This window comes from Centruroides sculpturatus, unplaced genomic scaffold, assembly GCF_000671375.1.
Source record: "Centruroides sculpturatus isolate CEXI.00-Female unplaced genomic scaffold, Cexi_2.0 scaffold289, whole genome shotgun sequence".
Taxonomy (NCBI): Eukaryota; Metazoa; Arthropoda; class Arachnida; order Scorpiones; family Buthidae; genus Centruroides; species Centruroides sculpturatus.
This window is the reverse complement of record NW_019384529.1, coordinates 306,112-318,785: the sequence shown is the minus strand read 5'-3', so window position 1 is coordinate 318,785 and position 12,674 is coordinate 306,112. Positions and strand designations below refer to the sequence as shown.

The 12,674-nt window shown below is 30.3% G+C and overlaps 2 protein-coding genes across 5 annotated transcripts in view; both read right to left on the bottom strand.

Annotated features, from left to right (window-relative positions):
- Positions 1-1,171: 1,171 nt before the first annotated feature.
- Positions 1,172-2,121, bottom strand: LOC111622976 (muscle, skeletal receptor tyrosine-protein kinase-like). The gene is made up of 2 exons (XM_023365452.1): positions 1,819-2,121; positions 1,172-1,738 (listed from the first exon to the last, which is right to left on the bottom strand). The coding sequence occupies exons 1-2, from the start codon at positions 1,991-1,993 to the stop codon at positions 1,542-1,544; spliced, it is 372 nt and encodes a 123-aa protein (XP_023221220.1). The 5' UTR covers positions 1,994-2,121; the 3' UTR covers positions 1,172-1,541.
- A 2,851-nt stretch (positions 2,122-4,972) lies between these two features.
- Positions 4,973-12,674, bottom strand: part of LOC111622972 (hemicentin-1-like) — a 69,507-nt gene continuing 61,805 nt past the window's right edge. For 3 of the 4 annotated variants that reach the window (XM_023365443.1, XM_023365444.1, XM_023365442.1), the window contains 8 exons: positions 10,987-11,274; positions 10,609-10,914; positions 9,371-9,649; positions 9,139-9,290; positions 6,322-6,457; positions 5,940-6,215; positions 5,679-5,849; positions 4,973-5,607 (listed from right to left, as the gene is read on the bottom strand). In XM_023365443.1, the coding sequence (XP_023221211.1) occupies positions 5,468-5,607; positions 5,679-5,849; positions 5,940-6,215; positions 6,322-6,457; positions 9,139-9,290; positions 9,371-9,649; positions 10,609-10,914; positions 10,987-11,274 (1,748 nt within the window). In that variant the 3' untranslated portion in view covers positions 4,973-5,467. Of the gene's footprint in view, positions 5,608-5,678; positions 5,850-5,939; positions 6,216-6,321; positions 6,458-6,597; positions 6,639-9,138; positions 9,291-9,370; positions 9,650-10,608; positions 10,915-10,986; positions 11,275-12,674 lie in introns of those variants that run through there. The other variant, XM_023365445.1, reaches the window with a different exon arrangement.

The following is a 12,674-nucleotide window of genomic DNA, read 5'->3' as shown; positions in this document are numbered from 1 at the left end:
CTATTAAAATATTTGATATATTTATTCTGCTTTTATTCTGCTCTCCCATCTTGTATTACAGATTTAAATGTTAAACTAGTGATACAGTATTATGATTTAGTATGTCCCATCTATAAGGGGATGCAGGAAAAAACGTATAAAATTCTTGTACAATATTAAAAAAATGAACTGTTAGTTTGGCAACATCATTTACAAGTAAATTTAATGAATGAGATGCACGAGGTACAAAAAACCTCTAGAATTTATTTTCCTTAAATTTACAATTTATGTATCCGTTATCATAAAAATTTGTCTTTCCACTACTTTCCCATGACTACAAATATTCAAGTACAAAGTAACTGGTTTCGACTTATTTCTACTTAAGAAGTAGTTAAATAATTAAGAGATTAGGGAATTAGGGACATAAATAAAACCCTGCTGAAAGAGTCCGAATTTTACCTAAACAAAAGCTTAACTGAACCAATCTCTAGCCGAGTACAGTGGGGACTGATTTCTTTGTAATATTAGATGTAATAAAGACAAATTTTTCCAGTTCAATGATAGTGACCGAAAAGTTGTAAATTTTGGAAATTTCTATGGACACCTGGTCCTAAAACGAATTAGTTAGAAAACAAACGACAGACAATATATTAAGTTTAACATATTTAGATTTTTACAGCTATTGTGAGAAACGTTTAAAATTTACAACAACCCTGTCGCGTCCTTTGAGGTATACTAGTGATGTGACAAAAAGCACATTTGATATTGACTGGTTTCGGCACCCTCGGGATTTGGCAGCCCATATGCATGCATGCACTGCACACCTACCAGGACTGTCTCTGATTCCATCCATTAGCCACTTGTAGGGAGCAATTATAATTAACTAAGTTGATTGTTTTAATATTTAAAAAGTAAAGAATATTTTATGTTATTTTTATGTATGTTTCTTTACAAAGCTTTATTTAATTATAATTTTCTTTAAAAGTATATTCATACAATTGAAGAATATTTTGTAAACCAGGTATGTATATGAACCACATATTTTATTTCACCAAGTAAGTTTTTATAATTTTATTTATAATTTTAGCCTTTATATCGTAGCTAGCGATTCAGAATGTAATTGTGATATTAAAAATACGTTTAGAGAAGTCTACAGTTTTTACTGATTTATCAAACAAATGAATATGAATGGACCCTAAACTGTCACTGACATGCAATTAACTGACTGCCCCTGGCTTCTTACAGAAACGCAGTTTCCCTATCATCAAATGTCACAGCATGACACTGCTATAGTGTCATAAATCTTCATTTTAAGCTACTACAAAGATAAATCAAATATCTTTCTTAATCCCAAGTACAGTACTTATGAGCCTTTTGGTCCATCATTAGGAGCCCAAAAAGTATTCTGTATTAAGTAAAACATTTGCTTAGTCTCCAAGAAAGCAGAAAAGTATAGATATTATGGTCTTTGGAGTGGTAAATTTATTAAAATACTATTATTTGAATAAAGTGCCAATGAAACACATCTAAGTCAGTTCTTTGTATTATTATTTAATATTTTTTTAGTTTTTATGGCTTTGCTTTACTTTATTGCTGAATAGTCTTACCTGAATTAATGAACTATTTACTGTTAAAAATTTTTCATCTTTTAACCATAGTACAGTCGGTTGAGGATTTCCAATAACTTGACAATCTAAGCTACTAGCTTCTCCTTCAATTGTATCCACTTGAGATTTAGAAGGCATAATTGATGGAGGTTCTAGAAGGAATAAAATTTAAAAAATTATACTTTTTCTTTGCACAGATTAAATTATATTCTTAATCAAAATTTATCATTACCTAATACATCTAATTCAAAATGCTTTTTTGCTTTTCCTACTTCATTTTCAGCAAAACATATTAAGTCGCCTCCATCCTCAGTAAGTATATGTGTAAAATGCAGTTCTTTATTATTAAGAGAAAATGCTACTCTAGTATTAGACGTGTCAATTGGATAGTCATTCTTATACCACATTATGGATGGCTGAGGATTTCCAAATGTTTCACATGTTACAGTAAGCGGACGATGAATTGGTGCTTCTAAAAGTACCTTTTCTGGGCCTGCAATTTTTGGTGGCACTACAAAAACATATTATACAGTGAAATTTAATTATTATGTATATGTATAATAATATATATATATTATTAGACTTTAGAATATAATTTAATACAAGATTTAATTAAAATAATTTAAATATTTAAATTTTTATTTTATATTAATCAATGATGTGCTGGACAAAATAAATTTTGGGACCTAACCATAGTGCATCTTACTCTTAATGGGTCTTTATGCAATACAATTAACCAAATTATATCTTGTTTATGTCAGTTAGCCTATGATAAAATTGGTTTTGTTATACAATGTTTTGCATAATGTCATGTGGATAGCTCACAGGGTACATGCATGAAAATGCAATATAACAACAGATAAGAAGTAGGAAAGTACACTCTAAGGAACCATAACTAATTTAATCAGCTATGGTTACTTAGACTGTACTTTTTACTAGAATCACCATATTTATGTGATAATTCTAGAGCTAATACATGCATCAGAGTTCTGATCTTTCAAGGATGAGTGCATTTATTAGAATATGCTTGTCTTAAAGATTCAGCCATACTTGTCTAAGTACGTACTGAAATACACACTAAACTCATTTCTAAATCCTTTTCACCCAATTACATACTGTTACAACTTATTAAAGTTTGAACCATGTACAGTATGTAATTGGTAATTTAATTAGGTAAAAATAAAATTAGGTAATGTAATTAAGGGTCTCACATGACTGCAAGATGCATTGGGAAGAGAGGATTTATGATTTATCCTACTTGTGTGGGCCAGAGTGAGTGGCCAGTCCCACATCAAATCCAAGAATCCATTGGAAAGAAGGTTGGAAATATCTCAATCTGCATGAATTACAACAGCAAAACATGCCATCACTGGGATTCAATTCCAGCTTGTCCACTCACAACAGGGACCAACATAATTAGAAATATTCATTTGGACTCGGGGGACCTTGGAATGTCAAGAAATGCAAAAAAATTTGGGGACAATTTCTGTATGTATAGATGTTAGTGTGTGTTTGTGTGGCACAATTTTGTTCACCCTCTTTGAAGCTTAATAACAACTATGTTTTTGTTGAAATTTTGCAGGGAAGTTTGTTGTGTATTTAGGGGGATTGGTAGTATTAAATTATAGTGATTAAAGGTCGAGGGATGGGGAGATAAAGGGGATCATGTGTGTCTCCAGTAGGGTTGGACTTGATGATGATTTTACTCATTATTAGCACCTACAATTTTTTATAAAATCCATCCCTTCCCTCAAAATTGCTTTTTGCACTTTATAATAGTTAAAAATATAAAAAGTATATCAAACATCCCAAAGCCTGATATAGATAATGATAAAACATACTGCATGGCAAGTGGAGGTTGTGGGGCTTGAACCCACAACCTCTGCTTGCCATGTAGTGTGCTTGCTAGTTGTGCCATCCAGACCCCAATTAAGGCAATAGATTGGTTATTTATCTATATAAAAAGTTTTTAATAATAAAATATCATAATAGATGGCACCACCAAATGTTGTCAGGAAAGTTAAGCAACTTGTTGCTGGATATTTTTGAATAACATGAGTTTTACAGAATGTTGCGTTGCCAGGTGTAGTGCATAAGCACTATTGTATAGTTGTTTCCGTTATTTATGTATATATATATATATCGGGTTTTATTGTAAAATTTCGTTTCGGATTGCGACGGGTAGAACCCGTCGCCCTTGCTGATTGGTCAGCGTCTGACATCACGTCACACTCAATGGCGGGGGATATAAATGTTTGGACTCCCGTCCAGAAGAGAACTTTTTGGTTTTCCCTTCGGCCCTGGCTTGTCGTGAGATAAGAATAGACTATGTGGTGCAAGGACAAAGAAGAAAGAAAACGACACGTGTGGACTTTCAATTAAGGAGTGAATGGAATCCGAATCCATCGGTGAAAATACGTCAACAGTCCAAGAAATAAGTAGAAATACAAATACAGGAAACTTCAAAGAACATCCCAAGACTTTTATTTTGTCGGTACGTGGATTACTGTGTTATTAATATTTAAGTAAATTCTTCAATCCTTCTCCCTGGAAGTTCTAATGTGTTTAAGTTCCTCCTATGTTGTTAGAATAGATTAAATTTTGTCTGTATGTATTCATGATTAAATTTTATTGTTTAAAATATACCACAATTGTAAAGTCCTCAATCAATGTGTCTGTGCCTTTACCCGACAACCTCGCCTAACAGACTTAGGTCTATTGGGGCTTAACACAGGACTCTATTGTAAGGTAATGAGTAAACCAAGTTGGGAAATCAGACTATATCAAATATTTCCTTTTGTCTTATTGCAGGTTTCTATATTTCTATGACAACCATAACAAAATTTTATTTCTACCCAAAAATATGAAACGATTAGAGTCTAGACCAGGAATGTCCAACCCGTGGCCCACTTAATATTTTTATGTGGCCCATGGCCTACTGCACGCTACACACTTTTTAAATACATTTTCATTTATTTTGGTAAAGTATGTCATAAAAATTATTCTCATTTTACTGGATACACTTTGATGTCATAATGATGTACTGTAATTGGTTCTATAAAACTGTTTTATCTAGAAAAGTGTTATGCATGTGGGGTAGTACATACTGCTGTGAACAATTGTTTTTGTGCATGAAAAACATCAAAACTACTGAAAGAAATAAATTGAGTGATTCTCATTTAACTAGCATTCTTAGAAATAAGACTACTACCATAAAAGCAGATATTGACAATACTATAAAAGGAAGGTAATGTCAAAAATCACATTGAATTTATTTTTATTTTGTGGGAGTATAATTTTTTTATTGTTGATATATATAATTACAAAAATACTGTATTTATTATTCAAATTTGATATTCACATTTTGAACTTTTTAAAAGCATATATTTATGTAAAGTACCTTTGTGGCCTGCTGAATATACATAAATTTCTAATTTGGCCCATTAAGAAAAAAGGTTGGACAAACCTGGTCTAGACAATCCAAGATTTCTACTATCTTTAGAGAAGGTTCTAAAAGAGCCTTACTCTAATCAAGGCTTGAGATGCTAGCATAAATTTAGATATTTATATTTGCTAGAAATTTAGATTTAAATATTAGAACTTTGCTGTAATGATATGATATCATTATTCTAATTCAACATTTAATGAATTTGAAAAAGCAGTACAGAGCAATCAAATGAAAATTTACTTGAGAGAAATAGACTTGGTGTCACCAGTAACGAGTTTTAAATGTTATCCTTTGAGTCCTTTGTAAATAAATGTTATGCACAACAGAACAGAAACAAACACAGCTGGTTCAGAATGTTTTAAGTCTACTCCTTCAAGTAAACTTCATCTGGTATTTAGGAATATTTTAAAAGTATTATAATGTAAAAATTTAATCAATTATGAAAATAAAAATTCTTACTAAATACTTCTAAATCATATTCCATTTCATCTTTTCCAACAGGATTTGCCGCAACACACTTAAAATTTCCTGCATCGCTTGGTTCTACAGGTGATATTCTTAATATTTTCCCATCTACACAAGATATAATTTTAAAAATTTTGTTTATTTGAAATAAATACAATCTCAAAGATTCAATTCTATACCTGATAATCTTTCATATCGAGAATTATCATCAAATGAAATTAACTGATCTTCAAATAACCATTCTATCGAAGGTAAAGGAGTTCCAATTGCAGGGCACTCTAAAGTGATAATTCCATTAACTATTGCATTCTTTGATGTAATGATATTCGATTTATCTATTGACGATGGTGCTACAAGAAAATAATTATTGGTTTTTTTTAACTTTTAGACAAAATAATCCTTCTAATTAAAATATTGTAATTTTTATTAAAATTATATACTTAAAACTCTAAGAGGAAATGTTCCTTTCACTTCTCCCACATAATTTCTCGCTATGCACGAGAAATATCCATTGTCTACTTCTCGGCTTCTCAACAGTTTCAAAGTCTCTCCATTATTCATAACATAGATGAAAGGATTCGAAAAATCAATTGGTCTTCCGTGCTTCATCCATGTTATATGAGATTCGGGATTGGAAGTTATGGGACAATTAAAAGTTACCGGTTGACCAATTGTTACGATTTTTGAATCGGTATCGTTGATAAGTTTGGGAGGAACTAAAATATCAATATTGAGACTGATCATGTATAAATATAATTTAAGTTTCATATAAAGTAGCATAATGTACTATTTATTTAATGTAAATATTAAATTAATTATTACCTAGAACATTTAACATAAAATCTTTTTCTGAGGATCCAACAGAATTTGATGCAATACACATATATTTTCCATGGTGATCAGCAGTGGTATTAGCAATTAACAATATTTGTCCATCATTGTAAATTTCAATATCATCCTATATATAAATATACTTAAATTAGTACATCCACTTTTTATAAGGTTTTTCATGTTAAAACTATCAAATGCAGAGGTCAGATATTCTTTAAATTTAGATGTTAAAGGTTAGTACCTTTAACGTCTAAGTGCAGTGGCGTGATGTCCTAGAAAGCAGTGGAATGTCACTTCCCTTGTATTTTCTAAAATATGAAAATAATTGCACAATATGTATTTATATTTGAACGTATCTTATTTTACAAATTTCTATACTACATGCGGAAAAAAAATGATAAGATTCAAATATAAATTCATGTATGGATATTCCCAATGGAAGTGCTGTATTGTCGAATATGGCTTCCATGACGAAAATATTTGAATGGTGTAAAACAGCCAGATTATAGGCATTCACGCATGCACTTTACAGAGCATTAACCTCACGGTGTAAGCTACATATACAATGCTTCCAATGAATTCTATCCAGGATCGGTTCTGGGCTGTTAACTGCCTGCCTGCTAGATATCTGGCTGCCTTTGTCCATTATGTGAACCGCAAATAGATTTATAACTTAACCAGTGGTATGCTGTCTTTGGAAGCAGTGGAAGCACCACTTCCCTTCTATTTTCTAAAATATAAATACATATTGTGCAATTATTTTCATATTTTAGCATACTTTCAATTAATTAAAATTAATATTTTATTATAACCGCATTATGTATTTTATTACAAATTTCTATACTATATGTGAAAAAAAACAATAAGATTGCTATTACAGTCGACCCCCCTATAACACTGTTGATTTTTCCGTTTTATATGAATTTCATGTTGTACGAGTCACTTAGATTTTACAAATATGTGAGCCGTTCATAGCCTGGCACACGTATTTGTAAAATCTAATTGTCTGGTACAACATGGAATTCATATAAAATGGAAAAATCAACAGTTTTATAGGAGGGGTCAATTGTATATATTCAAATATCAGTGGCGGAATGAATGAATAAATCATGAGTAAATTTATAACTTAACCCACCAATAGGAGTTTACTGGTATGTTTTTATGACAGTTCTGTATAGTTGGCAGGAGTTTTAAAAAAATCCATTAAAATATTTGATATATTTATTCTGCTTTTATTCTGCTCTCCCATCTTGTATTACTTACAGATTTAAATGTTAAACTAGCGATATTACGATTTAGTATGTCCCATCTATAAGGGGATGCAGGAAAAAACATGTAAAATTCTTGTACAATATTAAAAAAATGAACTGTTAGTTTGGCAACATCATTTACAACTAAATTTAATGAATGAGATGCACAAGGTACAAAAAAACCTCTAGAATTTATTTTCCTTAAATTTACAATTTATGTATCTGTTGTCATAAAAATTTGTCTTTCCACTACTTTCCCATGACTACAAATATTCAAGTACAAAGTAACTGGTTTCGACTTATTTCTACTTAAGAAGTAGTTAAATAATTAAGAGATTAGGGAATTAGGGACATAAATAAAACCCTGCTGAAAGAGTCCGAATTTTACCTAAACAAAAGCTTAACTGAACCAATCTCTAGCCGAGTACAGTGGGGACTGATTTCTTTGTAATATTAGATGTAATAAAGACAAATTTTTCCAGTTCAATGATAGTGACCGAAAAGTTGTAAATTTTGGAAATTTCTATGGACACCTGGTCCTAAAACGAATTAGTTAGAAAACAAACGACAGACAATCTATTAAGTTTAACATATTTAGATTTTTACAGCTATTGTGAGAAACGTTTAAAATTTACAACAACCCTTTCGCGTCCTTTGAGGTATACTAGTGATGTGACAAAAAGCACATTTGATATTGACTGGTTTCGGCACCCTCGGGATTTGGCAGCCCACATGCATGCATGCACTGCACACCTACCAGGACTGTCTCTGATTCCATTCATTAGCCACTTGTAGGGAGCAATTATAATTAACTAAGTTGATTGTTTTAATATTTAAAAAGTAAAGAATATTTTATGTTATTTTTATGTATGTTTCTTTACAAAGCTATATTTAATTATAATTTTCTTTAAAGGTATATTCATACAATTGAAGAATATTTTGTAAACCAGGTATGTATATGAACCACATATTTTATTTCACCAAGTAAGTTTTTATAATTTTATTTATAATTTTAGCCTTTATATCGTAGCTAGCGATTCAGAATGTAATTGTGATATTAAAAATACGTTTAGAGAAGTCTACAGTTTTTACTGATTTATCAAACAAATGAATATGAATGGACCCTAAACTGTCACTGACATGCAATTAACTGACTGCCCCTGGCTTCTTACAGAAACGCAGTTGGCTTCTTACAGAAACGCAGTTTCCCTATCATCAAATGTCACAGCATGACACTGCTATAGTGTCATAAATCTTCATTTTAAGCTACTACAAAGATAAATCAAATATCTTTCTTAATCCCAAGTACAGTACTTATGAGCCTTTTGGTCCATCATTAGGAGCCCAAAAAGTATTCTGTATTAAGTAAAACATTTGCTTAGTCTCCAAGAAAGCAGAAAAGTATAGATATTATGGTCTTTGGAGTGGTAAATTTATTAAAATACTATTATTTGAATAAAGTGCCAATGAAACACATCTAAGTCAGTTCTTTGTATTATTATTTAATATTTTTTTAGTTTTTATGGCTTTGCTTTACTTTATTGCTGAATAGTCTTACCTGAATTAATGAACTATTTACTGTTAAAAATTTTTCATCTTTTAACCATAGTACAGTCGGTTGAGGATTTCCAATAACTTGACAATCTAAGCTACTAGCTTCTCCTTCAATTGTATCCACTTGAGATTTAGAAGGCATAATTGATGGAGGTTCTAGAAGGAATAAAATTTAAAAAATTATACTTTTTCTTTGCACAGATTAAATTATATTCTTAATCAAAATTTATCATTACCTAATACATCTAATTCAAAATGCTTTTTTGCTTTTCCTACTTCATTTTCAGCAAAACATATTAAGTCGCCTCCATCCTCAGTAAGTATATGTGTAAAATGCAGTTCTTTATTATTAAGAGAAAATGCTACTCTAGTATTAGACGTGTCAATTGGATAGTCATTCTTATACCACATTATGGATGGCTGAGGATTTCCAAATGTTTCACATGTTACAGTAAGCGGACGATGAATTGGTGCTTCTAAAAGTACCTTTTCTGGGCCTGCAATTTTTGGTGGCACTACAAAAACATATTATACAGTGAAATTTAATTATTATGTATATGTATAATAATATATATATATTATTAGACTTTAGAATATAATTTAATACAAAATTTAATTAAAATAATTTAAATATTTAAATTTTTATTTTATATTAATCAATGATGTGCTGGACAAAATAAATTTTGGGACCTAACCATAGTGCATCTTACTCTTAATGTCTTTATGCAATACAATTAACCAAATTATATCTTGTTTATGTCAGTTAGCCTATGATAAAATTGGTTTTGTTATACAATGTTTTGCATAATGTCATGTGGATAGCTCACAGGGTACATGCATGAAAATGCAATATAACAACAGATAAGAAGTAGGAAAGTACACTCTAAGGAACCATAACTAATTTAATCAGCTATGGTTACTTAGACTGTACTTTTTACTAGAATCACCATATTTATGTGATAATTCTAGAGCTAATACATGCATCAGAGTTCTGATCTTTCAAGGATGAGTGCATTTATTAGAATATGCTTGTCTTAAAGATTCAGCCATACTTGTCTAAGTACGTACTGAAATACACACTAAACTCATTTCTAAATCCTTTTCACCCAATTACATACTGTTACAACTTATTAAAGTTTGAACCATGTACAGTATGTAATTGGTAATTTAATTAGGTAAAAATAAAATTAGGTAATGTAATTAAGGGTCTCACATGACTGCAAGATGCATTGGGAAGAGAGGATTTATGATTTATCCTACTTGTGTGGGCCAGAGTGAGTGGCCAGTCCCACATCAAATCCAAGAATCCATTGGAAAGAAGGTTGGAAATATCTCAATCTGCATGAATTACAACAGCAAAACATGCCATCACTGGGATTCAATTCCAGCTTGTCCACTCACAACAGGGACCAACATAATTAGAAATATTCAAATTATTCTTGATAAATAATATTTATATATATAAAAATATTACCTAAAATATCAATTATAAAATCTTTTTCTACTGTGCCAACAGCATTTGATATAACGCAAGTATAATGTCCCTTATGTTCTTGTTCTACTGAATCAATATGAAGGATCTGATTTCTATTAGTCATTTCGTATTCTTCATTAGTTGTTAACAAAATTCCATCTTTAAACCAGAATATTGTCGGTTCCGGTACAGCATCTACTTCACATTCTAACGACACTGTTTCATTTATTAACACCTGCACAGATTCTTCTTCTTCATATGGTGCTTGATCGCCTCTGTTATTACGATATAACAAACGTGGTGGAGCTATATTACAAGAAATAATTTACAAATTTATTTTTTAATGGAATGTGTACCATTAAAAATATCTCACAATACCTAATACTTGAAGATGAATTTCTTTCTCTGTTTTTCCAGCTCTGTTTATGGCTATGCATTTATATACAGATGCATCACTTTTACGAGCATGTTTTATAGTTAACTGTCTCTTATTTGATGAAAGCATAATGTTGGTATCAGAAAATTGTTCTATAGGTCTTCCATTTTTAAGCCATTGAATGGAAGGTAGAGGAATTCCACTTGCAGGACATTTTATAATTACTGGATGATTCATAATAGCTGAAACTTCATCTGTTAGATTTTCTGCTTGCATTATACTTGGAGGAACTATTTATAGAGAGTCAAAATGTAATGTAATGTATAACAAATAATATATTACATAATTGAATATTTTAAATTTATTTTCAGTAAAAGACTTTGAATTAGATTAATTATTTTAAACAGAACATTATCATTTTTGTTTCGTAAGCATGATATAATGTAGTTAAACGAACACTAAGCATCATTTCGTCCATTTATTTGCTCTTCTTAGTTGACTCAACTAAGAAGAGCAAATAAATGTAGAATGACACAGTTTCAAGTTGGTACAGAACATTATCTATTAATTTGATACTTTGTAAATTATTATTACCTAAAATGATGTTAATTGTAACAAAAGTATTTTAATAATGCAATATAAATATAAAAATATTAAAGAGTAATTTGAAAAATACTTTCTTTTAAATATCTTTTTACAGTCAAACCTTGATATAGTAGCAACCTCATAGAGCATCAATGAATACTCACAAATTAATCTTCCTCTTAAATACTTAATAAAAATGTACAGTACAATTTTACACATTGAAAAGGAAATTGTTATCACCAAATCATGACTTTCAAATGCTTTAACTTCAAACTTATGTATACACTTCACTGTTTTATACATAGTAATTATTAAATAGACATTCACGATTGTCGTAAATAATTCAGCTATAATTTGCAAATATTAATTATAAATAACAAATAAATTTGATTCCTCTAGTGTCAAATTTATTTGTTATTTATAATTAATATTTGCAAATTATAGCTGAATTATTTACGGCAATCGTGAACGTCTATTTAATAATTACTATGTATAAAACAGTGAAGTGTATACATAAGTTTGAAGTTTAAGCATTTGAAAGTCATGATTTGGTGATAACAATTTCCTTTTCAATGTGTAAAATTGTACTGTAAATAAATCGTAAATTTAAGGAAAATTTCCTTAAATTTACGATTTATGTATCTGTTTGTCATAAAAATTTGTCTTTCCACTTTTTTCCTGAGACTACAAATATTCGAGTACAAAGTAACCAGTTTCGACTTAATTCTACTTAAGAAGTAGTTAAATAATTAAGCGATTAGGGAATTAGGGACATAAATAAAACCCTGCTGAAAGAGTCCGAATTTTACCTAAACAAAAGCTTAACTGAACCAATCTATAGCCAAGTACAGTGGGGACTGATTTCTTTGAAATACTGTATTAGATGTAATAAAGACAGATATTTTTCCAGTTCAATGAGAGTGACTGAAAAGTTGTAAATTTTGGAAATTTCCGTGGACAACACCTGGTCCTAAAACGAATTAGTTAGAAAACAAATGAGTATTAAGTTTAACATATTTAGATTTTTAACAGCTATGGTGAGAAACGTTTAAAATCTACAACAGCCCTGTCGCGTCCTTTGAGATATACTAATGATGTGCCAAAA

Coding starts and splice junctions, on each gene's coding strand:
- LOC111622976 (XM_023365452.1), bottom strand. CDS start 1,993: ATGTGGTATAAGAATGACTATCCAATTGACACGTCTAATACTAGAGTA. Junction 1,739..1,818: donor TTTTGAATTAGATGTATTAG/GTAATGATAAAT, acceptor TATTCCTTCTAG/AACCTCCATCAATTATGCCT.